The sequence below is a fragment of the Eutrigla gurnardus genome (genome assembly GCF_963514095.1).
Source record: "Eutrigla gurnardus genome assembly, chromosome: 9".
Lineage (NCBI taxonomy): Eukaryota > Metazoa > Chordata > Actinopteri > Perciformes > Triglidae > Eutrigla > Eutrigla gurnardus.
This window is the reverse complement of record NC_139923.1, coordinates 10,972,580-10,999,516: the sequence shown is the minus strand read 5'-3', so window position 1 is coordinate 10,999,516 and position 26,937 is coordinate 10,972,580. Positions and strand designations below refer to the sequence as shown.

Here is a 26,937-nt window from a genome sequence, read left to right as displayed (position 1 = left end):
GTATATATATATATATATATATATATATATATATATATATATATATATATATATATATATATATATAATTGATAAAATCAATATAATTGATACATAATTGATTAAAATCTCAACTCTTAGTTTCGTAATATGCACGGTCAGTGCAGCGTCGCATGCAGACAGTCAGCAACAGTTTGAGTCTTGCATCCGTAGATCGCGGAGCTATAGGAAGGATGTCATCTTTTGGATGATATGGGCGGATCCGCGCGTTCACCAGAGTCACACACTCTCCGACCAGCTGTGCGTGAAGACGAGCACCTCCTGATTCATTCGGCCCGCTGACAGACCGTATAACCTCCGAGCGACGACGTGAAGTGAGAGAAAAAAAAGAGAAAGTGGGCAGTGATGACCATTTCCCCAGCTTTAATTGGAGAACTTACCATCCACTGGGCATGCTCCATCTGATCTGAGAGGAGAGCCGGGCACGGTGTGAATAACAGGCAGTTTGGGCGTTCTTGAGGAGGTTTCTCATCCTCTCTCATCTCTCATTTTTTTGGTTTGGTTGAACCACGCAGGCAGCACCAAGAGAGCATCTCCCCCTCCCTCCGAATAAGACTGTGGGTGTTTTCTTAAAGTTCCCGAGCAGGAGAGCATCTCCGCGCCGAGACAAAGAGCTGGCTGAGCGTCGGTGTGAAGGAGGTGAGTCTGTGGGCAGCAACAGAGGAGGGACCGAAACGCCGCGTCTCCACCAGGAGCTGCCGCACGGAACAGGCGCTGTCCGCTCAGCACCACCGCAGTCACCTTGCCGTGAAAGTCACAACGCCGCTCGGGAGCGATCCGATCAATTACCGCAACTTGGGGAGTCCGATGAGCCGGATTTGCTCCGCAGGCGGGGGGGCGGTTTGTCAGCGTTTGTCCTTTTATCTCGACATCTTGGATTTACAGACGATGTGACGTCCCTTCTCGATGTGATGCGATTGGCTGCTATCATTTTTTGGATTTCGATTCTGTGAGTCTCGCGGCTATACGCGTGCACGACCCTCCAGTCGCGTGACAGGTGCCTGTAGAAACCCCCCGACCCCCTCCAGGCTTTAGAGTGAACCCGCTGCGCGTTAAGCGGCCACCCTTTCTCTCCTAGTTGGTGAGAAACGACAGGTTGTTCCTTTATATGTGCAGTTGTTTCCTTCAGTTGTAATCAGCTGTTGTGCGCGGCGGCTGGGGGCGCCTTGACTCACCTTTGCGATGAAGGGAACTTATTGGAGAAATGCCTAAGGGACGCAATGGGCCTGAGCGACGACAAGGATCGCATTGTGATAAACGTGGGTGGGATCAGACATCAGACATACCGCAGCACCCTGCGCACTCTACCTGGCACCCGCTTGTCCTGGTTGGCCGAGCCCGATGCGCCCAACCACTTTGACTATGATGCCAAGATCGAGGAATTCTTCTTCGACCGCCACCCCGGCGTGTTCGCGCACATCCTTAACTACTACAGGACAGGTAAGCTGCACTGCCCGGCCGATGTCTGCGGGCCTCTCTACGAGGAGGAGCTGGCCTTCTGGGGCATTGATGAGACAGACGTGGAGCCCTGCTGCTGGATGACCTATCGCCAGCACCGGGAGGCAGAGGAGGCCCTTGATAGTTTCGGCGGGGGTGGGCTGTTAGACCTGGCGAACGATGATGCGGAGCCAGACCTGGAGCATGCTGGTGAGGATGATGTCGATGAAATGACAAGGAGGCTGGCGCAGGGAGACGCTCACGATGCCAGGAGTGGAAGCTTGTGGAGCCGGTGGCAGAAACATGTTTGGGCTCTGTTTGAGGACCCTTACTCCTCAAAATATGCAAGGGTGAGTTGCTTTTTAAGCCTATAATTGTCTGCATGGTTTTGTTGAAACCTAACCTTTCGTTTGGTCGCAGACACAGAATATGGTTGTAAATGTGTCTTCCTTTGTCCCTTGACAATGGCAGACAAAGATTGATGGCTACTGGAGGTTTAAAGAGGCTTTTGATGACCTTGAAATTGCTCTCCCAGGGGGTCTCCACAGCAGGGGGGGATAATCAACCAAAGACCTCATCTGTCAAAATCGTTTACATGCAAATCGTCACTCCCACCCTGCTCTATCTCGCAGGAGAAGACAATGAGTGATCGTGACTGTGGCTGGTTTTTGGATATTTCTAGTACATAACAAGCAGCCCCGCTGTTTGGTTAAATGGGTCAGACATACACATTAGGAAACCAGATCTTTGGCACCACCATGATTTTAGTGGCAGACCTCCAGACCAAAATTGGGTTGCTATTACGGGCAGTTTTCCATCTGGGCATGATGCCTCATGATGGTGACAATGAGACGACTTTACACCTTCAGGTTTTTTGTTGTTGTTTTGTTGCTGTTGTTGTTTTTTTTACCACTGCCCCATGAAGGCTGCTGTGCTGCCCACCAGTTGAACAGCTGTAACTCTGATCGGTGTAATTAGTTCATCACCAGGCCCCGTCCAGCAAGTGTAAACCAGTATTGACAACAAGCTTCAGTGAAAGAGGTTTAACCAACACAGACTTTCACATTTCACCGTCTGCATGCGGGGGCATTTCCCAAAGCAGCACACAGATGTGTCCCACATTTATCAGCGAGCAAGACCAAGCAGCGAAGACTGACAGAGCTCCACCAAGACTGGCATAAAGATTAATTAGAAGTGAGGCTCTGAGTTAATTACAGACTCTATTCACGGTGGATACATCAGTGGAAAACTTGTCGCTGCACATCACAGTAAGGCCTCTGATTGGCCAGTAGTGAGAATGAGCCAATAAGAAGCAAACAATCTTTACTTGTCAACCCTCCAGGTCACATGGTTCCTAACTATCACATGGTTTGCAACTTATCAAATGCAGCTTTTCTTTTACAGTTTGAAGGGTGGGATGTTTAGAGTGCCCATGTGTGTTGGGAGGCGTGAATGTAATTTATAAGAATAAGGCTTTATCACTCCGAAGTGACTTTCCTGCTCTGATCACCCTGTACTGTACTGGCCGATGTGTTTGCTGGGAAGACGGGATGGGAAAGTGTGCTGGCGGCGATGGCGGCGTTTATTTTCTCTCTTGCTAATTGATGTACATGTGGCTGGACAAAATAACAGAACGTCAGTTAGGATTATTTTCATCATCATCAATATCTGACAATTATTTTCTCAATTAATTGAATAATAAAAAATGCTGATGACAACTTTCTAAGGCCCATGTTGAAATGAATACAGACCGAAACCAGCATTGCTTATCAATTTAAAAGGAAGAGACAATTCATTTTGGGGCATTTTTTTCTGAAAACTATGATGTAAACAAATATTATATTAAACCCAATCCAACAAATTGATTGGTGGTTGATTGAGGATTGATGGTCTGGGAGTCCCAGTTGGTAATCCAACCTTTAATGTTGATTCTAATCTGCTTTATGTTTCGAGGTCCTAGTTTTCAGTGTGGTTGACTTGGATTGTATTATATTCTAGTATTATTGTACAGCGTAGACTGTAGAGGGGGTGGATAAAACAACATTATGCAATCCGATATAACACCACATACTAATGCCTTGAAAACCGAAACACAATCTCTCTCACACTGTACCAACAAAAGCTGCACAGCATTAAGTTGACAAAGATTCATTTGAAGTAATCTGCATCTGATTGAATTAAAATGTATCCATTGAATTTAAATTCAATGAAAATACACAAAGACCTGTTCACAGCCATACTGTAAATGTAAAGAGTCTACGTCTTCATCAAAAACTGGTGCGTGTCCTCTCTGCTCGGTGCCAGCCGTCTCCCTGAACGAAGAGGACAACCCTGCTGACAGAACAGAAGTCAGCATGTTGTCGGTTCTGTTGACACACTGTTTCCCTCCGGACCAACATGGATGGGAAGCAGACATTCATAAGCAGGTCTCATAAGCAGTGATTTCCTCGGCGCAGTGTGATGAATTGCCAGAGATGAGATATCATGATGAGGCCCTGTTTTCCATCTCGTGCTGCGTGGCTGCCTCTGTGACACGCCGTGAATGGACTCCACTGACTAAGATGCTGTCTTTCCTTTCCTCTGTGAATACATGGAAGACGTTCTCCCAGCCAGACATGCCCGTCTTCCTCCTTGATCCTGTTCACCGCTCCTCTCAGCTACTTAACAAGGCTGTGCATTAGTGTGAGCAGCACTACTCTCTTCCTCCCAAAAGACATCTTCATGCATGAAAAAAATACGATTGATCCAATTTCTGAGATTCAAAGGATGATTAAGTAGCTATCTGCTCTTCCTGTCTGAATCTTTGTCCAGCCACTCTGATCAATTGACCTCCGATTTTCCCATCCCATCTTCCCAGCAAACGCATCCTGTACAGTACAGGACGACCAGAGCAGGAAAACATGACAACAGGGTTGCAATCAATACCCAGGAGAGGATACTGTATCCCTTACGCCCATGTAGTATGCATTAGAACGATCAGAGCCTAAATGTGATGAAATGTGATCTTCAAATCAATACATAATGAAGCCTGAAATACGCATTTGCCGTCAAGGGAAATGCGTATTTTTCATATAAATCTGTCATTGAGTCAGCAAGACTCTCAGCTCACTATGATTCCCAAGAGTTGATCATCTGGACAGGATGACCTTGTGTAGGGAAAACCTACTGTAGCGATGGTGCTGAAGGGAAAAGCCCCGGCTAATTTTAGTCTCGTGGGTTAATGTTCCATCTCCTGCTGCTGCTGGCTCTTAGTAATTATACTGTAGCATGCCCTTGGAAATGCCATGACCTTGAGATATGGCAGAGGGAAGCGAAGCAAGAACGAGCTTGCATTGATTGTCCCTTTTACAATGACACTTAGGAATCAAGACACATAGAAAGCAGAACGACTGGGGGGCAACCAACCAGACAGCACTGTCTGATATTATATATATATATATATATATATATATATATATATATATATATATATATATATATATATATATATATATATATATATATAATAGATTGAATTGCATTGTGTGGTGCTAAGAATGGCTGCTGGGAGGTGAGCTTGATTACATTGAATTAATTACTCTGCTCCTCTTTGCCCCCCCCCCCCTCCCTCCCCCTATGTTTTTTCTGGAACCCCATATATATATTCAGTGGGTGGCTCTGGCCTCGCTGTTCTTTATTCTGGTGTCCATCACCACCTTCTGCTTGGAGACCCACGAGGCCTTCAACCCCATCATCAACCGCACTGAAGTGGAGGTGGTCAACAACGTCACCGTGGAGACAACCTACCAGGAGACTGAGACGGCGCTCTACCTCACCTACATCGAAGGCGTTTGCGTGGTGTGGTTCACTTTTGAGTTTCTAATGCGAATAACTTTCTGCCCGAATAAATGTGACTTCATCCGGAACGCCCTGAACATCATCGACTTCGTGGCCATCCTGCCCTTCTACCTGGAGGTCGGCCTCAGTGGGCTCTCCTCCAAGGCGGCTAAGGACGTGCTGGGTTTCCTGCGAGTGGTCCGCTTTGTGCGGATCCTGCGTATCTTCAAGCTGACCCGTCACTTTGTGGGCCTGAGAGTGCTGGGCCACACATTGAGGGCCAGCACCAACGAGTTCCTGCTCCTCATCATCTTCCTCGCCCTCGGTGTCCTCATCTTCGCTACTATGATCTACTACGCTGAACGGATTGGAGCTAACCCCAACGACCCTCGAGCCAGTGAGCACACGCACTTCAAGAACATCCCGATCGGATTCTGGTGGGCCGTGGTGACCATGACGACCCTCGGCTATGGAGACATGTACCCTCAGACGACCTCCGGTATGCTGGTCGGAGCCCTGTGCGCCCTGGCAGGAGTGCTGACCATCGCCATGCCCGTCCCCGTGATTGTCAACAACTTTGGAATGTATTACTCTCTGGCTATGGCAAAACAGAAACTACCAAAGAAAAAGAACAGGCACATACCGCGGGCACCCCAACCAGGTTCTCCAAACTTCTGTAAGTCAAGCATGAGCTCCCAACAGCCGAGCCCCATACCCCATGACGACGTTTTCGAGATAAAGTTTCAAGGTAAGAAACAAAGATGCTGTGCACGCTGATTTACTGTTGTCTCATCACTTCTCTGTCCTGCTGAAGCCGCCACATCACACTTCAATCAGCTGATGAGTTGGCATAAGATGAAATAAATGAGTTTCCCACCAAAAACAATCAATACAATATGTGATGAAGAGCATATTGTACTCTGGTAAGGAGAATACAGAGACAGAGGCAGACCGTGAGGAATCTCGCTATTGATTTTGCACTTCTTAATGCAGTGATTCACTCCTCCTCTCTCTTAAGACTAACTGAGAGTCTGTAATCAGCATGCATTTGTAATATTAAGAACATGTAAGTAGACGCAGGAGTCACTCGTCTCCCCCCCTTGAATTCCTCATGCTACTTAATAAAGCAATAGGCCGAAAGGCTGTCTGCTAGTAAGGGCTTTCTGGCTTGAGTCAAACTGAGGACTCTCAGGGGAACCAAGGGTTCAAAGATTGTGAGAAGCCTATTTTTACACTTAGCTGACTTATTATTTCAATTGTTTTTATTATTATGATTTCAGCTTTCAGTCGCAGTTTGGACTCGGTTCAGGCAACAAAATTACTTGGTTAGATTTGGTTAAAAATATGCATAGCCTACAGTATGCCCACATAGGCACATACAATATCTAATGGGTCGGGTTAGCAAACGAATGGATGACAGCCGAGTGCTAAAAGAATCTGTTATAAAAAAAATGTGGCACTGACATTTTGCAAAAAGTTGGTATATGAAACCAGATTTCTTTGCTTGTTTTTCTTTTCTTTATTGTTTTCTTATAAGATTCAAAGCTGAACGGTGAGGCAGCTAACGCAGCGCTGGCCAATGAAGATTGCCCTCATATAGACCAGGCCATATCTCCGGAGGAAATCTTCAGCCCTAGCGAGAGAGAGCGACCCTGCTTCCTGGTCACCACTGCTGAACGCCCCAACCACACAGGGGGCAGAGTGAGGAGGGGTACGTACAGTAACAGCCAATCACAGGCCCCTGTAAGACACTGACACCCTGTAGACCGTAGACAGGACAAGCTCTTTGTTCCCTCTTTGCTGAGTGTTACGCCTCAGTTTTTCATACGCAGGCATACGCACGCACACTCACTCACTCACACACATACACACACACACACACACACACTGTACATATTACACACTTTCGCAGCAGCTGCTTCTCCTCAATCATTCCTTTGGGAATTGTATATAATCCACTAACACTAACATCTGTTAAGGCCAAGCACAATCACCATAAATATGTCAATAATAATTGTCCACATCTACATAATATATTTTTTGATACCATGCATAATGTAATACCCCTATTTATTTATGAGTAAGAAAACTATTTTCGAGATTTATATGATCTAGAACGTGTTGTCCTACATGCCTAAGAAAGCACTTATGTGCTATCTGTGTACCATGTATGTATATGTGTTTTAATGATAAACACCATGCAGGATGCTGACTTATGAGTACATTGCTCTTGACCATAACGGTGCATGACGTGTCTTGCTGATGGGTGCTATCAGTATGGTGAAGGAGCACAACACAAACGCAGGACGGTTAATGTCAAATATTGTTATTAATGTTATCAAGAGGCCAATTCAAATTGACTGATTTTTACACTTTAACACCTTTGTATTTATTGAGTCTTAATCTACAAAACATTCCTCTAAGACAGTCACATTCGTCTGTGAGTGTAGCCAGCACATCACCAGTAAACAGCGTTCGGTATGAAATCCCACTTGTAGCTGAGAAGACATTCCCCACCTGAGGTGCCTACCTTTTCCAGTCTTTTGTAGTGTTATACTCCAAACCATTCCAGTACCACCCGGTGCATGCTGTTGTACTCCTGATGCGCTCAATGCATGGAGAATAATACTGTCTCGAGTCTGTGTTGACCTGTTTCTTTGGAGACAAAAACAAGAAAGCAACAGGTGTAGTATTACCAGTGAGGAACAACCAAACCATTTGTCGTGGATTCAGTGCTGCAGTGTACTCAGAACGTTCTCTGTTTTTCAACTGAAGGTTATGAAAAGCCTTGGAGCCTTAACAGCATGTCTGGCATGAGCGGGGATGCCTCTGGAGTGTCCTCAGTGTCCGCCCTGCCCTGCAGCCCACCTTGTCTAATGCAGCACTCACATTCTCCCATTCCATCCATTATGTAGCATGGTTGAGTAGCAAACACAATGCCATTGGAAGGCCAGTCCACACCTGTCAAATTTTTGCTTTTACACTTGCCTTCACTCTTACTTTTCCCCATTTTTATTTCATTCTTTTTCTGGAAAACTGTATCTTACCTGTGTCTAATACTGAAGCTTCCCCAAGTGTTCCCGTTGGATGTGTCGTCACATCCTAGACTAGAAAACATGGGCACATGCCACTCTGCATGGGTCACTTCAGTTGCAGACAAAGCACTATTCTACTTCTAACCCCACTATTTCCTTGTGTTTACATCACTGCCTGTTGCTCTGTTGCTTTTGATCTCACACACTCTTCTGCCAATAACTTTTATCTCATCTGCTTTTTACAATTTTGTGAAAGAAACTTTCATAAGATGTAATCCCTGCAAATGATATGCTGGAGATTAACAATACATGGCTCTGAAACATTATCCAGAAGGTATAGATTGCCAGCTGTTAAGGGAACTCCTATTAAGTGCTTTGTACGTTGCAAAGTAGAGACGTTTTCATTCTGAAAGTGCAGTCCAGACGAGGCTCGATGTTATCAGAGTGGCCATTGAAAAAAATTAACATGACGTTCATGACGTCCAATGCAATATGAAGATGAAGACCATTCCTATCATACTAGTGATGAAATCGTTAAATGTCAACAGAACTAAAACTATTTTGTTAATTTGCATGAACTGCATGAGAAATTATGTTCAACAAGAAGCTAACTGTATCACAGTACCTGTAAGAAAAAAAACAACAAAAAAACGCTTTCTTTGAAAAGCTTCTGAAGCTTTGTCATTTTGTTATGCATTTAGAGACAGCTTTACGAGAGACTCAGTCAAAGCAGAGATTTTTATGTAGCTGCCATTCCTTGCCTTCCCCCAAATTCATATATTTATTTTCTTGTATCCATTTGACTGGGGTCTCCAACTAAAATAGCGTGATTTGACGTGAACAATCATAGAGTCATAAAGCCAACTAATGCTGTTATGAGCATAAGCCGTTTTTGTACAAATATATTCACTGGTAGTTATTAGTTTTTAAACAGCATCCTTGTCTGCAGCAACGTCTACTACTGCTGTGATGCCTTGATTAAGGCGAGACTCATGAATTATAAAACAAAGGTGCCTTCGCATCTGGTGAGGCAGGAGTAAAAGTGAGTAATTAATTGACGTGACAGAATATAATTGGTCCCAGTGTAGCATCAGAACACGTTATACCATGCTCATAACAGTGCAACGAAAGCTGTATTTTATAAGGTGCACCTTGCTCCTTTTGCACCACACTTGTAACCTTAATCACAGTAAATTGGTTATTATTGTTATCCAACACATGCTAGGGTTGAACCCTTATGGGCAAACATAACTGCAGAAAAAAAATAACAGCTGAAACTTTATAGTTCCCTTTTCAAGATGTTTTTGTATGACAAAGCACAAATTATCAAAAGGGACCAGACATCTCTACAGAGCCAAAAGACTTTGAGTTACCAGATGACTACGGCACTATGTATGTCTATTGATTTAAACCATCAATACTGTTACTGTTACATGTATTGATGCTGTCCCAGTAATTATGCACAATTTGTTCAGGGCACTTTAACAAATTTTTATGTCGACCAATCAAAAATGTTAATTTCTAGAAGAAGATAGAAGTATAGCAACTCATCTCAGTTTTGTTTTACATTTCGAGTCGTGTCTCTTGTGGTAATTAATGGACGTTATATATTTAAGAAAAAAAAAAAAAACCTTGTGAAGATTTGATGTGAAGAGATGCAGGTGAATTATATGCTCAAAGAGAAAAAAAAAAGTACAGTACGACACAGCATGGGATGTGGGTCTACTTGGGGAAAGGTAAATGCATGTATTTTCCATTTATGCAACAGAAAAGTATTCAAATAAAATATGTAAATATCAGTCCTTGCATGAAATAAATTTTATACACAATGAGTGTTTAGACTCCGTTTTTATTCAACAGCACATGCATACATACAACCCTTCCTTTCCTGCTAGCTCACAGCTAGTGCTTTAAATTGCCGTTTGACCCTCTGGTTGCCTGTGTCCGGGTCAAAGAGAGCATAAAAACCAAACCCCCCGAGGTGACTGTGAGAGCATGACGCAGAGTAAACAAACGCATGACAATGACCGAACTACTGTACATCAACCTGTAAAACGCAGCATGACTGGGCATGTTTATTAACCAACTCAGAGTCCAACCTCTGCACACAGACAGCACATCGCTGTCTGATGGCTTGGCTAAGCATGGGAAATACATGGTAAACCTGGCGTTTACCATGAGGAAACTAACGGAGCACATTTTCTTTACTCTCCAAGCTCGTCTCATGTCTTACCTCTCGCAGAGGTGTCCGTCATCGCCATCATTTCCAACCGTTTCACATAATTTGTGTAATAATTTATTTTTGTTATTGTTTTTTTATATGTTTATAGAGACCCAGCGACAGCAGCGGAGCAGACAACCAACAGAGTCAGTTTGTGTTATGAACCATGGTGTCCCAACCACTATGTGTACGACCCATAATGGCCCATCACCCACCTGATAGTGCCGTAGCATTGTTGTGTGTATTACTTAGTCTTTTTAAATGGGTGTGACAGTGGCAACCTGTACATCACAAACTCAGCATAGATGTAGCACTGAGGAAGTTTTGTTGTCAAGCCTTATGTAGCTATCTGTGAATGGTTACTGTGTTGTAATTTGTCTGCCTATTTTTGGTGTACGTGCCAGTGCTGTAAATCTGCTTTTTTTGTGTGCCAAAGTTGTGTGTACCAATGTTTTCGAATGATCATCAAATATCTGTGTGCTTCTTCTGTTGAAAGAAAAAAAAATGTTGCTCCGAACTTAATCACCCAGCAAAAAAGAAAAAAAAAAAACATTGTCACGTGTCATGTCAGCCAGACTAAACAGTTGGAAACAGATTGTTAACTTTTACACTGTCATCTTCACATCTTTGTAGACTTTTGCACTGTTTTGCACCAGTGAACTTTTAATATTTCTTTGATATGTTTTCAGGCATCCACAAAAAATGAAGTTCATACTTAAGAAAAAAAAACACCACTATTACCTTGTATTAATGAGGCATTAATAACGCAGCATGTGCTATAAGAATTGGGAAATAATCAAATCTTATGGAGGATTCACAAAGGGATAATAGCTACATTTTGATTCACAAAGATAACTTATACATAAAACCCATGAAATGATACACAGCTCAGACACTCACAGTCATTATGTAGTCAATTTATTTGACAATCGTATCGATTATTATTCTGTTTCTGCACGCATGCAAATTGTTATACAGTATAAGAATGCAATACTAACAAATGCCAAAACATGACGTACATACTGGACAAGTGCCTCTGTTATGCAAATTCTATTATAGGTTCACCAACATGATGTATTAATGTGCATTTTTGACATGACATGTCATCACTCACCAGCCACTGAAAACGAGCATCGGTTCAGTACTCAAAAGCAGAAAGATATAATAAGGACCACCATATGGATCGGCTTCGAAAGTAAAGCAATCAGCACACCGAATAAAAAAATCTTAAAGGAGAGTAATTAAGTACATCTTAATTGTTTGTGTGAAAAAGTTAGTGAAAAGGGACCAACTTTTTTACCGGACAACTGCAAACACACTGCCGACAACCTGAGATCTATGTGCGGTCAGGATCTGAATCTGCCTGTAGAGCTGATCAGTGTCAGACAGACAATAACAGCAGCTGTTGTTAAAGGCAATCAATAACACAACGAAGAGGCAACTATTGTGCCGTTTAGTGAGACTTGAGAATGTGTGTGTTTTGAACACCGTGCATTTTGTGGTTAGTTATCTCAAAAAGGTGTTCAGTAATCATTTTGATTGGTTTCTTGTTTCGGGATTTTTGTGTCTTTTTTGACCAATACAGTTCAGGCTTGTTCAATAAATAGTGATAAATAAATAAAAAAAACAAACAAACGCAGAAATGATCATTTTTCAACGAGTGTTGATTCATTTATTTTTTTCAAACTAATGCAGGTATATGCACATTAACTCATTAATGCATACTTTCAGTGTGATACAAATGTTTTTCAATATATAATTTGCATAAATCATATTTTTTTTAAAAAGTGAATAAATTGCATCAATGAGCCACATGAATCTTACCATTGCCCTAGACATCACTTGCTTTAGATCTGCAGTGTGGCCTCCGGCTGCTGCACTGCGGCCGCCTACAGCTCATAAATATGTAGGCCGGGTCACATGCAGACAAATTTCCCCCAAGAGGGATTAATGAAGTATACAGTGTGAAAGTGGTGCAAATGAGACAAACGGAGCATCAAAGAATATGACACAGACTGCCAAGAATATAAATAAGTGATGGACCGTTGCCAAAGAAAAATATACTGTGCTATATGTGTACGGGGTAAATCATGAGATTTCCAGTATGAACTGCAGATATTGACTGCCTTCTGACGCTCAAGATCACAGCAATAAAACTGCTGACATGGGAAGATGGAGCTATAGCACGAGTCGAGCCCATTCCTCACATGAACCATAACGGCTCCTTCGGGAGGACAAACATGCTAGGTGGACCAGGCGTAGGCGTGGCCGCGTCCTGCAAAGCCATCAGCCCCAATCACGCCCATCAAAGTGATGGAAGCCTGGTCAGAGAAATGATGGCCTCTGTCCACATGTAACATAACTCAGTCTGTGTCCAACCATCCACACCATTATTTACGACGACTGCAGTTTGAAGCCTGACCTTTAACAAGGAGCTCAAGACACCTTTTAGAAGGTGAAAGTTACAGTTTAAGGCAGTTTTCCTAGAATCGTCATATGATTCATACATCATTCAAAAAGGCATTCAGTTTTTTTCGTCTCCGACTGCCTCATGCTGAATAAACGTTGCTGCTCCGATGTTACTGAGGTGGAGTCGTTGCAGTGTTTTGTCTCAAGTCAGTTGTCGCAGCGCATGCTGTCATAGAGTGTCCGGCTCCACAGCCAATGAGAAGAGGTCTGAGGCCAGAAACGAGCTGTGGCTGAAAGACGTCGCTCTGTGAACCATCTCCACACATGCCATGTTCGTTCCAGCCCCAGGAGAGGAGACACCCGCCTGGAAAGGAGAGGGATCATGGGTCAGGGGAGCAGACAGGAGGTTGCAGCTCTCTACCATGTATGCTAACATTAGTAGCCTGCAGAACAATGGCTGGGTGCAAAAAAAACAAAACAGAAGGCATGCGACCAATCACACACACACACACACACACACACACACACACACACACACACACACACACACACACACACACACACACACACACACACACACACACACACACACACACACACACACACACACACACACACACACACACTCCTTCTCTCTCTTTCTGTGCCCAACTCTGACACTCAGCCAGCAGTAAAGGCTCCCTGCTCTTCACAGCTGGTGAGCTTGTCGGTGGGTGTGGTCAGGTCTGCATCAACGAAGAGACACGTGCCATGGCAACACAGTTACCTAATAGGATCCATTGCCATGGCAACAGAAGCGAGCTTGCTTTCTCAAGGGTAACACATCTTCAAGCTCTCCCCATGCTGCAGTTGTGTGTCTTTCGTGCCATCTTTTCATTTCTTTCATCGGGGGATTTCTTTGTCTGCCCGTGTTTTCAGCTCATCTCTGAAAATCGGCGCCATTTGGCTTCGCCAAGTAGCACGTATCCTTTCATCAGTTAACAGACCAAAATACCACACATGTGACACTCTGTGACATGTTGCGCAGTCTTTAGGACACTGCATGTATTTACAACTGGAATGCATGTTTATCCATATTTGACTAAGGTTATGCAGTAAACAACCTGGATCTGATTATTTAGTAAGCTTAATGTGTTGACATGTTTCGTTCAAAGGGGGAAAAGCCTTGTTTTGGTGCTCTGCCTAATTCATGGACTCACTGACTGGAGTACAGCACATCAGAGTTTCCATGGCAACAAAGTGCCATGCATAACATTCTGCACAACAAAAGGATAAAAACCAAGCCACTCAAGCCAAAAGCCATTTCCTTGTAAACAAATACAGTCTTTTAATTTGACAGAATAAATCTTCGATCTATCTGCATGACTCACATCCTACGAGATGTACAGCTTAAAACAGGATCTGATCTCAGCTGTTTGTCTGTACCTGTTAAGTTCAAAATGTTTCACACTAACAAAAATCTTTCCTCAGATTGGATGAACTGTGCCCACAGCATCTTTGGCCTATCTCCCACGTCTGACCATGACGATGAATTTCATACATGATGAGCACTTCCTCAGTTGCAAATGGGCAAGGGCTGAGCAGGCAACAGATATCATGAGCAGCATGCAATGCTCTCCGTTCCTTTCCACCTGACCTACTTCAGCAACAGAAATAGCAGCACTCAGGTCCCTGCTTTAACTCCTGTTTTGCTATTTCACTGCTCCTGCCACCATGCTCCAGACGAGGAGAGCATGGCACAGCATGGTGGTGCAGGAGGTTCACATGAGCTCTCCACTTACTGCTCCGGCTTCGCTTCACATCATCGAACTTCTGGAAGTACAGAGCCGTGCTCTGTGAGAACTCCCATTATGCCAGACACTCAGCATTCACAATATCCTAATTATAATGGCACTTAACTGGTCTCAAACTGGTCAGAACATTAAAAGCGGATTGCCATTTGCTTGCAGAAATATCAGCCATGTGCATCGTTTCGTCTCTAATGGAACCCTGTGCGTGAGTTTCAGTGCTTATCAGCAGTATATATTCATGCCAATGTAAAAGAAAAGTGGGTCAGTGTTGAAAATTTAATGGAAAAGATTTTACTTCCAAAATGTTTTTTGGGGCTAGTCGGTGACCATGGGAAAGCAGGTGTCTTATGGAAAGCCTGAGATGAATAAAAGCACAAATCTCTTTGTAAATCTACCAGATACCACGTACACTCAAATAAGTTGTGTTTGTTTAGTATTATTTAAGCAATGTGTGCAGCCGCAGTGTCTATGTTCTGTTCTTATGTGGACAAAGGAAGACTGCTGTCCAAACACTAGACAACTGAAAAAACATGCCTGTAAATGCATGCGTGGTAAATTCAGCTCTTTTGCAGGCCTGTCCGGGTAATTGCCTGTCAATGATACCCATCTTTCCATGCTGTAATTACTTCCTGATGCAAAGGCCACAGAGCAATGAGCTGACCTCAGAAATCCTCTGCAGCATCACCAGAAGGATTAATGTTTCACAAGCATGTTTAAGTGAAATGTATTAGACGGTTCCCTTACCCATTCTTTAATTCAATGTGTATTTCCTATTCTTTTATTTAGTAAGAGCCGGGTCTTACTAAAGTCATGTCATGTGCAGAGTCTCTTGTTTCAGGCAATTTCTGCTTAATTTCTCAGAAATCGCTTTTCCTTGTGTCATTCCAGTGCAGTTAAATGCTTATGTTGATCTATTTTCAAGCAACATTAGGTTCTGATACAGGCAAATATGTCAGTTTTTTGAAAATGTAAGGATATTTTTCAGAGAAGACACTCACCTACAATGGCAAGGTTATGTTCTGACCCGCATGCAATCTGTTGAAAAAAAAAAATTGAATGGTTAATGTGTGCATTGAAAGCAGACAGACACTTTTAAGACTGTAATGGCCACAATTTCTTATTCCAACACGGATACTGAGATATTCTGTAACCAAATCTTCTTTGAAACTGAAATAAAATTCCACGTTTTGATGTAATCATCCAACTTTTATTCAAAACTGCACACAGCATGAATGCACCAAACGCATGAGTGATGATTTTGTCTGTAAATAAATTATAGATGCTCCAATATAAAACCAGCTCACTCCACAGTGCACCGTCAGAGAGAGCAGAGCAGAAAACGCAGAGAGAAAAGTCAGCTCATTCATAAAAGCTAGAACACACCAGAGGAGTTGATGCAACTGTTTCAGGATGGCTGGCTGCCTTTGATGACCAAAAGCGTTTACGAATTAATGGCCTTTTCCCAGAGTATTTTTCCTTCATAAGTGCTTATGAAGAATTGAGGGGACACGTTTAAATTATGATCCTACAAAGCTCAACAAGAGTAAAAACATGAGACAGAGTTTAGATCGCTAAAGCTTACCTACTAGTAAAAAAAGCCATTGAAATACGTATATATCTTTGCTAATACTGCTTTGATAAAGTCGTTTTTGATAAAGCATAAAACTATGGCAAGGCCATGAATAGAAACACACCTTTGATTCCTGAACCACTGACAGATTATAATTTGTTACTCCAGTAACATTGATAGGCTTCATAAAAAACATGAAGGTTTCATAAATATTGACTCATGACGGTGTTAGGAGGACTGACATGGTAGAGTGGGCTGAGAGATTCATAATCCCAGCAGCTAATCCATCTTGCCTTTAGCTTTACACACACAAGGTGACTGCGACTTGACATATACTGCTGCTGCAATGATCATGTGCACAGAGGAAGAATGATTCCAGAGCTTGCCCTTGTCCGTCCCTGACATCCACTTTATGGACAGCGGACTCCTACAATTCAGCTGCCATGTAGACTTCAGGTTAACTGCTGCAATCCCATGATGCTCCCACATAATTACCCCTATGGGAAAAGAGATATTTTCCTTCACTAAATGTAAGTGGTCCTTTGGCAATACGTGTGCGCTCTACACGATAGATGCAGATCATTAAGAGGCTACTCTTACTGGGCTTGGTCTCGCCTCACAAACAATCCTCAGCAACCCGTTTTGTTTGTGGCTGCCTGCTGGCCCCTGCTGGTGTGACAGTGACATTTTCTGCTGAAACATGAGCAATGGCCACAACATAAGAATTACCGCAGTACATAATTAATGGTAAGAACCTAAAATCTCATATGCCCTCTCCTTTGTTCAGGTTTTTCAGTCTGTAGGTGTCAAACACTGACAAGACTTACCTGTGTGGCTCCACGGAGGGCGTTGACCTCTGCAGGGAGGCAAGCCTCCTGGTTTCCACCTTCTGCTGAAGGACCAGTCGATTGCCGCTCTGGGTTCTGACCGGTTGATGCTGGTCGACCCAGCTGCCCATAGTCTCCTCTGCCCCATGTGAACACTCTCCCACTCTCTGAAATAAACAGAGCCGAAAGATTTTGGAAATGTCCTTAAAATCCTGTTAAAGCTGATGAGCATCACAGACAAAATATATGTTAGAATATTTCACCTGTTTGTACAACGATGTGCGTCCAGCCACTCCACACATTGACAGCTTTCTCACCACCCAGCAGTGAGCGTTTCACAAGAGTTGGAGAGGGCAGGAAGGGCTCTGCGGCGGTCAGCTGGCCATGCTTGTTGCTGCCCCACAGAAAAAGATCACCGTCTCCTGCACACCCGACAGGAGCAACATTATTCTTTATTCGGCAGAGGCAGCAACAGAAAGGCAGAGCATTAATTGAGTATTGCTGGTCACCTAATTACAGGAGAGAAGGGAGGCCAGACATGATGTATGAAAATGAAGTGGAAGACAACCTGCTAATACAACCTGAAACTGTAGATGTTCCCTATGAGAAAAAGCAGCACAAAATGCTTTTCATATCTGCTTTTAGATTATAGTGTTGCTTATGTTTGTTTGACACTTTTTAAGCCATTCTGTGAAATCATACACTTCTAAAGCATCAATGAACTAATGGGAAAATGGATTGGAGCAGTGTAGTGTTGAAACATTGTGTCTGTTTGCACTAATAAAAATCTGCAAATCCATCAGTGTGCTTCAGTTCCATTTTTTCCCCTTGGAGGTTTGTTGTCCTCCATCTGTGAAGAACCTGATTCAGCTGAGTACTTCTGGAAGATGTCCAGCGGATCGTTTTTTTTTTAGAAAAAAGTTTCCAACCATGGAAGACATTTCCTATTGCTTCTGGTGCAAATATCTCAACTTCAACCAAAACCACAATGTAAATCCAGTAGATCTGCTGCATGTGACAACCATCTTATGAAAGTCTGGAACCTACAAACAAATATTTACACTCAATGTGACATGAACGCTGCATAAAGATCGTCATATACGCCAGTGTCATACCTGTAAGGCACACACAGTGCACTGAGCCTGCAGTTACCATGTGTGAGGTCTTCTGATCCAAACCTGCAACATAGGCACAAGTATCACATTTATTGATCAGCGGTGGCATTATATATCACAGAGTGCCTAAAACTGTTGTTTCTCTTCTTTCCTTGCTCTCTTTTCAAACCAGTTTCACTTACCTGGTACCAGAGAGGGCACCTTGGAGCTGAGGAATGATGGGACAGGGCGTGGACTGAGTGCTCTCTTAGCATGATTGAAAAGACCACATCCCCACTGATATGCACAGCCTGAGTCTGGGGACAGAACAGAAAATTAGGATTTATGGCTTGACTGCTAAATGAAAACACACTGACAATATTTTCGGTTCAAACTTACCAGTAACAGCTAGTGAATGTCTAAGTCCTGCTGCGACACTCACCACTGGCTCCCACAGACTCTAGGAATAAGCAGCACAGTGACATCTGCTCAAAAAAGAAACTGATCATGGGGTGAAGTTGGTTTGTATTAGTTTGAGGTACGGCAGGAAAACATTAGGCTGGTTAAATTGTGTTCTTTAAAGTACGTAAAAATACCAACTGCTCATGTGCTCACCTCAACGACCAGTAGGTGTGCAGAGTGTGTGACTGTTTGTCCAACACCTAGTTGTCCAAATGCATTGGAGCCACATGCTAGTACTTGGCCACAGTCTTTCAGGAACAAAAGATAAACAATATATTACATTATATTACAAACCAGATGTTAATATTCATTTTTTAGATTTTTAGATTTCACAGATTTATTTCGATCATGTAAATGTTCAATGTAATGGTGTTTACAAGTTAGAAACGGGTAATTACAGTAACTTCCTTCTGACATGAATGCAGCGTAGGTCTGTGAGGACTGCTCCTATAGTCATCTGCTGTAATGTTGTTATTGTAATGTACATATCAAATAGTTACAGCCATTTTTACCAACTGATCACACTGTTTTTGTTCTTATGCATTTCAATGTCTGTCTTCTCTAAAGTTTGGCCTCAGTGACATCCAGCTTTTCCCTGAAGGATAAATCAATTTGCCATTCAATCCCATCCATTATCTCTACCTAGAAAGAACACCAGGGGTAAATGCTTTATAGTCTCTCATATAACTATCATATCCTTCTGAATGTGTAAAATAGGGCACTGTATCCTGGTGTGAGACGGTTCTCACCGTTGAGAAGAAGAGTAAAATCCCAACCACAGGCTACTTTTGTGACCTTCTGAATCAGGCTGGGGCAGAGTTGAAGAGTTGAGATGTCTGCATTGTGGCCAAGTCCCAGCTGGCCTCTGTGATTCTGTCCGCACACAAACACCTCTCCATTCTCTGACCAATGCAAAACACACCACACACATCAAACCAAAAAGAGGTGGCAGAACAAATGGAATAAAAGGTAGTAATGGATGTTATTGGAAAGCATAATAATGTAAAGTGTGAAAGTGTTTTATTTTTATTGTTTTGTCAGAGTATGATTCAGCAAGGGAAGGTTCAAATATGTAATATAGTTTGATTGAAGAGGAAACACACACACATACCTTGTTGTGTGTGTGTGTGTGTATATATATATATATATATAATCTGCTAAAGACACATTCTGGTGACAAATATCGGTTTAGAGAGAGGGAATACACTTTACTCCATACTCCAAATTAGCGGATGGCAGTAATGCACCCGGAAGCTGTTGGCCGACCGGGATTAAATCAAAAGAAGAAGAACCCTATCTGTTTTCGCTGTGCCTGATTTCGTATGAATGCACCGTTATTCAGACTTGTTCACGTGCTGGAGACATGTTGTCAGGCTTGCGTTTTAAAGCATAAAGGTGCAGTTTACATGCAAACAGTGACGTACCGGTGACAACCACGGAGTGTCCCCCGCCGCCGCTGATAGCCCGTACAGCCTGGTTATGTAGAGAGGCGGTGTCAGTGAGCCGGGGCTCTGACAGGTCCTCCTCATGTCCCTGTGCCAACTGCCCGTAGCTGTTGGCCCCCTGACGGACACGATATCAACCACGTTACAACTAACTAGTTATTCTGAGCTTGTTTTCGCTGACTTCGTAAGTTGGAGCTAGTTCGCTAACTGTTAAGCTAACGTTAGCAAAAGTGCCGTGTTAACGGTCGTCGTTTAAGCGTCACTCTGCTACCGGTGAGCATTTGAGATTATTAAACTATACGACCAGATTTACAACTTTTCACACTTTAACGATGATTATAACGAACTTACCCAAGAGTGTAAACAAAACTGCGTCTGCCGGTGTGTTTCCATGAGGGACGTTACGTCATGTTTTGCGACACTGTCGCGAAGCGTGTTGTTTTGCCGCAAAGCTGTTTTGGTATAGAAATTAAAGAATGATGTACATGGCATGGACAAAAGAGAGAGCACTAGAGCACTTTTTAACCTTTATTTTGGTAGGTTTATTTGGATTGCATTATTTCTGCAAGGTGTAACAGTTACCTATAAACTATTTAAAAGGGATTAAGGCATTTACATGGACGTGGGTCATAGAGGACCTTTGATTTGACAAGACCATAGGACCAATCACCAATTCAGTGTCCAAGAAACTAACACCAAAAATGGTCAGTCATTGTCACTATTTCAGAATGGATTTTCAAAGTATTCTCAGATACACAAACTCCAACCTGAACATGACTCTTGTCATCACTTTCAGGGTCGTCACTGTCATCATTCTGCATCTCCATTGCCATCGTCAGCATCTAGCATCCATAACCAATCACATGGGTGCATATGATGAAGTTAAAAAGTCCACAGGTAACAAACCATTTGACACACTGTGAAGACACAATACATTTTATTTTTATTTTTTTAAATTATTTCAATACATCGTCTACTCATTATGTATATATTTCTTTGCAGTAGAAAAATAATGTTTTGATTTCAGGAGCACTACAATTAGATTCACTTCAAGAGGTGGTATTCAAAATGATCACTGTAAAATAAAATAGATCAGGGTACATGGGCCACGTCTGTCATAATCAATCAAGAACCACCCATTTTCACTTTCATAATATCCCTCAACAGCACACAAAAATGAACATGAAACATACAGCCAAAGAATACAAACAAGGTACATTTTATACATATCACTGAAGTGAGGAAGATTAAATGTGAAGAAGAATGAAATAAAATACAAAATTCACAAGATAATATACAACAGCAGAGTTAAAAATAGGATGAGGAAACCATGCCTGTGTTTGCGACAGCTGGGGATGGTTTAAAAGGGCACTAAAGTACATGAAAGAGTTGACTGCAATACAGAAGTCGATTGAGCCAAAGACAAACTGAAGCACAACAGTATCTCAGGTTAAGCAGCTCTTTGAGTTTGTACTGATATCAGTGGCTAAACATACCAAATGCGCCTCTGTAAATTGTATAAGCCGTACATCTTGCAGTGGGGACAACAATGCATTTTACCAAAAGCAGTGCACATTCATTGAACTGACGAAGGGCGATACACAAGCAGTATCTCTACAGTGGTGCTTGGGGGTGACAAGGGGAGCTTAGATGGACTGTAGGTGGACAACTTCAACTGGAATATGGACGGTCAGACACCCAGCTGCTTGTTCAGCCGGTTGAGGGCGTCACCAACGATGTCAAGCTCGTGTCGAAGCTCCTCCACCACGCTGTTGATGCTGGGAGTGTCTTTAAGCACATCCACACTCTGGGTGTAAGGGTTGTATCGAACTGTGAAGGGACGCTTGATCGTCTTGGCAAACTCCCTGAAACAAACATAATATCATATTGAATGATATGCAGTAGATCTTTAGATCATTTGAATTGACCCATGTCACCTATATCATCTTGAATATCCTATATTAAATTACTGAGTAGCCAAGCTCACCTCATTTTGACTTTGGCCTCTTCAAAGCTGTCCGACACAAAGTAGACATCCTGAAATGTTGTGATGATGCATTCTTGTTTGGATGTAACTTTGGGATCGAAAGGCATTATCCTTGCATTGCCAGATAGTGCGTGCTGTAATAAAGAAATGGTACAGATGTTGTAACCACTGTATCTAACACATTCGGGCCATTTTATTAAATGCATATCAGTCTGTACTTAGCTGTTTTCAAATAAAAGAGTGGTTCTATCAGAGAAACAATGTAGTCCATCGTGACTTTTCCATTTGCTTAATATAATAATTGTAATGGATTTGGCTGGTGTGAAGGTAAAATACACTAGTTCAAGCATGTTTTGATATGTGTTGATTGGCCAATACAATTGGATAACATAACTGTTAACATGTCCACTGTATGGTACTGTTGAAATCCTTTTACCTTAAGCTCACTGATCGACGAAAGCAGTCCCGCTCCATATGCTCGCAGCTGTCCTTCTTGTTTGCATAGGCCAAACTCCACCGTAAAGAAATAGCACTGTAACAGGAATGATACAGACTATTATTCTAGATTCAAACGTTGGGAAGAGAAACTTTGATTTGATCAGTGTCACTCACCGTGGCCAGTTTCTGGACGGAGTCATCTGAGGCCCCGAGTGAAGCAAGACCAATCTCCTGAGAAAACTGGGCGAAGCTGGGCTCTGCTAGCAGTGGGACGTGACCCAGCAGCTCATGGCATGTGTCACTTAATAATGAAAGATAACAAAATGTTAAGACCAATAGCTTTATATGAACACTGATGTCCCTTTTCTCAATAGAGTGCTGAGTATGTTACTCACGGCTCTGGGGTGTATAAGGGGTCGGAGCTGTGCCGCACATACTGGGTACAGTGGAAAACCCGGAAGGCCAAACCAGCGAGGAAGTCACGAGGGGACAGATAACCAGCCACAGGCCTGATGGTGAATCCAGTGCGCTCTGATAAGATAAGACATTTGAAACATTCAATGAGTGAATACCTTTTCAAAGCAGAAAAGATTTCTAGAAATTACATTTCCAATTTTGTATTTGAAGAACAAATTAAACAAACCTACCTTTGAGGAAGCGTGACACATCTTCCAGCTGAGGGATGTTGTCTTCCCGAAATTCACAGTATTTGGACAGCAGTGGCAGGTTCTTCAAGTATTCCCGGCATGCGTGGGTGGGGTACAACTTGTTCAGCTCCCTGTACACAACTCCCCAAGTCTTCACTTCCTCCTCCGTGAACTCAATACGGGGAATGGGATCCCCACTACAACAATAATGAATTCTTTGAATATCAAGTAAAAACATGCCAGATTTGCAACACAACCATTAAAATATACAGAAAATACTCACTGTTTGTAAGCCATGGCGAGATCAGCAAAATACTTTCGCCTTTTCCGGTAGACATTGTCCTTAAAACCCTGATGAAGAGGAATATAGGATATGAGGATTCTCCAAATAAAAAAAAATAGCATTTTTTTAAGTCAACAAGTTGTCTCTTTTGTGCTTATATACCGGATGATCGGCATCCAACTCAGAGCCATACATCAGGACACGGTTAGCACACTTGTCCAAGTCTGAAATCTTCTTGGGGAACCAAGGTACATTTGACATATCTGAGAAGAGAGAAGAATAAATGAGTTGTTTGCTGTATTTGGTCTAATGATATATATTTAAAATGCAGTATTTGCAGGATTTCATTTACCTTCATCATCAAGACAGGAGTTATCTGGAGGCTCCATATCCACCACGCTCACATGCTTTCTAAGAAGCTGGATTATTTCATTCAGTTGTTCGTGGTTGCTGTCGCAGTCCACAAAGATTTCAAACTCAGAGTTGCGCCTTTTGGATTTTCTGGACTCTATATGTACAAGGTTGACATGGTTTTCCTGCGAGAAACATGGAGAATCATTTTATTATATACAGTTGCTTTATCATCATTTTGATGTATAAGTGGGAATCATATATCATATGTATGTTATATAGTATGAACATGTTATTCTGTACCGGAAACACTGCGTTCCAAATGAATACATGAATAGAATCAGGACCCACGAGTATAATAAATTTGTCCATACCTGGAAGAGTTTGAGTGCCTTTACTAATCCTCCCACTTCATTCTTGAGGGAAAAGATGATCGTTGCTCTCCCTTTCTCTGATGTGTTGTTCTTTTCAGTGTTTTCTTCAATTTTTGTGAAGGTTGATTTGTTTATCTGAAAACAGTAATAAAGGGCAGTTTTTCATTTGTGTAACTGCAATATATCATCCTCATTCAACAAGCAACAGTGGTCTCCTCTGACATTCATGTGAGGAGATATTCAACTCAGATCAATGTTTTTAATGTGGGCATTTTATGTGGGAAAATGAATGGAAATTCCACTTTTCCTGTTGGCGTCAGCTCCTAAAAGTAAAGAACTAATAGTAAACAGAGAAATGTGGAACCAGCATTAATAGTATAACAGCACTTCAGTGCCATGTTCGGCGCTGCATAGTTTCCGTAACTCTTCAACATTGCAACTGAATGAATGAAATGAATGTTGTGTAATTTGGTTTATATCAAATGTTATGATTCCCACTGTAGACACTGAGTCAGTTTCACACAGTAGACTTCCCATGTGACCCAGGTGATGGCGTCAGTGCATCATTTCTTATCACATTCATCCAAAAATCTCATGAACATCTTAATGACCGTGCACCCCCTCATCAAGTAAGCAGGGTAAATGTATCTGTCAGTCAAAGACAAAAACATGTTATCTCTTTACCTCACTGATTAAACAGACAACATGACTGCATTAGATACACGTAGTAGAGACAGGCCAGAGATTAGTGAGCACAGGGCCAACCCCTCTCGTGTGTTTCAGCACCTTGGACAGCGCTCTCACGTTGACGCACGGCTTTTGTGCGTTGCAGCGGAAAATGCATTTAATCCTGCATGAGACTCGAGAAGCAGTACCAAACTAATCTGTGTCGATCCGCTGCAACGTTTTCTCGTTGAATTTAGTCGTAGCATATTCACACACTGTATGTGATCCCTGTCGTGTAACTACATTAGGATTTCCAAATATAATATTTACACAGTCTAATGGATAAACAGGTCTGTGGAAGACGAGCCAATCTGTTACATTCACCCAGTTGCTGCCTACCATATTCCGCCCTTCGATCATTGTGTAGACAACGCGGCAGACCGCTTTGCGGTGGACCCTTCTCGGTAGTATCCATGAAAGCATTAGTGTAAGAGGACTGGATCGGGACGCTCCCCGGGGTCAACTCTTCGCGTCTCGGTTTAACGAAGATGAACTCGTCTCTGTCTCAAATAATCGCCTTACTGCAAACTCATTTAGACAGCGGCGAAGCCTATCAACTCCCTGCATGTTGAGATCTCACCAGACATAGGCAACGTTTAATCAGCGCGGCGCGCAGGTTTTAGGGGAGTGATGCCTTTTTACGCACACATGTTCAGCGTCATATTTGCCTCGTTCTTGATGTCGGATTTATTTACTTAACGGAGACACAACTTTAAATGTTGAATACACACATTTAAAGACAACACGTGATCATTAACTGTAATTTAATTAAGCATTTCTTAATTGAACCTTAATTGAAGAGCTGTGTTCCCTTTTAGATATAATTCAATGTGTGCAGCATTACTGTTGGTCAGAAAAGTGCTGTGCTTACCAAGTATTAAAGTTTGCATGGTGAAGGTCACAGACACAATCGGATTGCCTGCTTGCTGCAGGCGGTTGGTCACGAGTCATACCGACTTGTTCGATATCATTATTTGTTGTATTTGTGTTGTTTCATTGCTTTTTTTGTAACTTGCAAATACAAGACTCTGACGACGATTGCAATACAAATTCCAATGTATACACATTTCTAAATTCAACATTGCTTACGCGTTTCTGTGTGCGCAATGGAGACATCGCAGGGTGAACGTTTTTATACATCCCGTGTCGCTGTGAAAATCGATAAATGTTGTTCAGATTGAGCAAGAATGATTATTTTATCATATGAAATTCGTAGTTATCCCACTTTAACCCTCTTAACCCTTTGACGCAACTATAAAAAAAAATAATCTGCAATGACGAAAGTGGAGGCTTATTTATTAAGACGCACCGATCACCTAGTCATTAAAAAAAGTAGACTTAAAATATGACATGCAAGAAAACCTCGTCACATTGTTGTTTTTATAGTCTCACCCGGCAGGAAAAAAGGACTACTTGTTATAGTTTCTTTTTGACTAAACTCGGTCTTACCTCATTGTTCAGCAGTTTCTCTTCAAAGCCAATGTTCATCGAGTCAAAGGATCTTCCTCTACGTGGTCCCTCGTTTTTGTTTGAGTACATGTTAAAGTGCCACTGGATTATTTGCCTAGTTATGTCGTTCTTACATGTGGATTATCTAAATAACCTCCGCTATGTAAAGTGGGCTGTCTGCCCCGAGAAGCAGCGCGCTTTGCTATTTAACCACGGAGAGAAAGAGGAGGGGGCAATAATCTCACTCACAGCAGCAAATGGAAAAAGAGCCGCACGGACCACGTCATTAAGGGGAAAAGGGCTATCTTTAATTTCACCTAAAGGCCAGAAACGGCTTCAGTCAGATGAATCTGATTTTACTGAGAATGAAATGTCGTATTTGTTATGTTTGATAAAAGTGCAGCAGGTATACAATTATATAAAGCGGGATTCATTGCTATCATTTCTTATGCTACACTCATCTGCATGCATTTGACAATTAAAACCAAACATGGAACATGTGCAGCCATATCGAGAATGAGCACATTTAATCATCTT

General features: G+C 42.4%; 3 protein-coding genes and 1 long non-coding RNA gene across 8 annotated transcripts; 2 read left to right on the top strand and 2 right to left on the bottom strand.

Moving 5' to 3' along the window:
* Nucleotides 1-1,138: 1,138 nt before the first annotated feature.
* kcnc1b (potassium voltage-gated channel, Shaw-related subfamily, member 1b) lies at nt 1,139-15,666 on the top strand. Of its 3 annotated transcripts, none has more exons than XM_084017435.1 (4): nt 1,139-1,826; nt 5,125-6,040; nt 6,830-7,003; nt 14,428-15,666. In XM_084017435.1, exons 1-4 carry the CDS (start codon nt 1,260-1,262, stop codon nt 14,499-14,501), a joined length of 1,731 nt encoding a protein of 576 aa, XP_083873561.1. In that variant the 5' UTR covers nt 1,139-1,259; the 3' UTR covers nt 14,502-15,666. The 3 variants fall into 3 exon arrangements, with proteins under 3 accessions (XP_083873561.1, XP_083873559.1, XP_083873560.1); XM_084017433.1 differs by lacking the exon at nt 14,428-15,666 and adding an exon at nt 8,068-10,159 and having other exon boundaries at nt 1,141-1,826; XM_084017434.1 differs by lacking the exon at nt 14,428-15,666 and adding an exon at nt 10,658-12,512 and having other exon boundaries at nt 1,142-1,826.
* Nucleotides 12,665-20,562, bottom strand: sergef (secretion regulating guanine nucleotide exchange factor). The gene is made up of 11 exons (XM_084017439.1): nt 20,497-20,562; nt 20,125-20,263; nt 19,450-19,602; nt 18,854-18,948; nt 18,638-18,698; nt 18,442-18,555; nt 18,260-18,322; nt 17,408-17,566; nt 17,145-17,311; nt 15,746-15,782; nt 12,665-13,321 (listed from the first exon to the last, which is right to left on the bottom strand). Exons 1-11 carry the CDS (start codon nt 20,536-20,538, stop codon nt 13,128-13,130), a joined length of 1,224 nt encoding a protein of 407 aa, XP_083873565.1. The 5' UTR covers nt 20,539-20,562; the 3' UTR covers nt 12,665-13,127.
* Nucleotides 20,563-20,957: 395 nt separating this feature from the next.
* On the top strand, nt 20,958-21,426 carry LOC311018454. Its single transcript, XR_014597724.1, has 2 exons — nt 20,958-21,242; nt 21,276-21,426. It is a non-coding gene; the product is annotated as an uncharacterized lncRNA (long non-coding RNA).
* tph1a (tryptophan hydroxylase 1 (tryptophan 5-monooxygenase) a) lies at nt 21,299-26,581 on the bottom strand. 3 transcript variants are annotated; one of them, XM_084017436.1, is made up of 11 exons: nt 26,401-26,581; nt 24,226-24,360; nt 23,853-24,036; nt 23,663-23,763; nt 23,501-23,568; nt 23,218-23,417; nt 22,966-23,101; nt 22,745-22,871; nt 22,569-22,664; nt 22,133-22,266; nt 21,299-22,010 (listed from the first exon to the last, which is right to left on the bottom strand). In XM_084017436.1, the coding sequence occupies exons 1-11, from the start codon at nt 26,488-26,490 to the stop codon at nt 21,836-21,838; spliced, it is 1,446 nt and encodes a 481-aa protein (XP_083873562.1). In that variant the 5' UTR covers nt 26,491-26,581; the 3' UTR covers nt 21,299-21,835. The 3 variants fall into 3 exon arrangements, with proteins under 3 accessions (XP_083873562.1, XP_083873563.1, XP_083873564.1); XM_084017437.1 differs by having other exon boundaries at nt 23,218-23,414; XM_084017438.1 differs by lacking the exon at nt 26,401-26,581 and adding an exon at nt 25,291-25,445.
* Between the last annotated feature and the right edge of the window lie 356 nt (nt 26,582-26,937).

Excerpts from the sequence above, each read along its gene's own strand:
- kcnc1b (XM_084017433.1), top strand. The coding sequence starts at position 1,260 with ATGGGCCTGAGCGACGACAAGGATCGCATTGTGATAAACGTGGGTGGG. Across the intron at positions 1,827-5,124 it reads ACTCCTCAAAATATGCAAGG|TGGGTGGCTCTGGCCTCGCT; the intron begins GTGAGTTGCTTT and ends ATATATATTCAG. Across the intron at positions 6,041-6,829 it reads TTTCGAGATAAAGTTTCAAG|ATTCAAAGCTGAACGGTGAG; the intron begins GTAAGAAACAAA and ends TTTTCTTATAAG.
- sergef (XM_084017439.1), bottom strand. The coding sequence starts at position 20,538 with ATGGAAACACACCGGCAGACGCAGTTTTGTTTACACTCTTGG. Across the intron at positions 19,603-20,124 it reads ACACTCCGTGGTTGTCACCG|AGAATGGAGAGGTGTTTGTG; the intron begins GTACGTCACTGT and ends TGCATTGGTCAG. Across the intron at positions 17,567-18,259 it reads GCACTGTGTGTGCCTTACAG|GAGACGGTGATCTTTTTCTG; the intron begins GTATGACACTGG and ends TCGGGTGTGCAG.
- tph1a (XM_084017436.1), bottom strand. The coding sequence starts at position 26,490 with ATGTACTCAAACAAAAACGAGGGACCACGTAGAGGAAGATCCTTTGAC. Across the intron at positions 23,764-23,852 it reads CTCCTGTCTTGATGATGAAG|ATATGTCAAATGTACCTTGG; the intron begins GTAAATGAAATC and ends CTCTCTTCTCAG. Across the intron at positions 22,665-22,744 it reads CCGTCCAGAAACTGGCCACG|TGCTATTTCTTTACGGTGGA; the intron begins GTGAGTGACACT and ends TTCCTGTTACAG.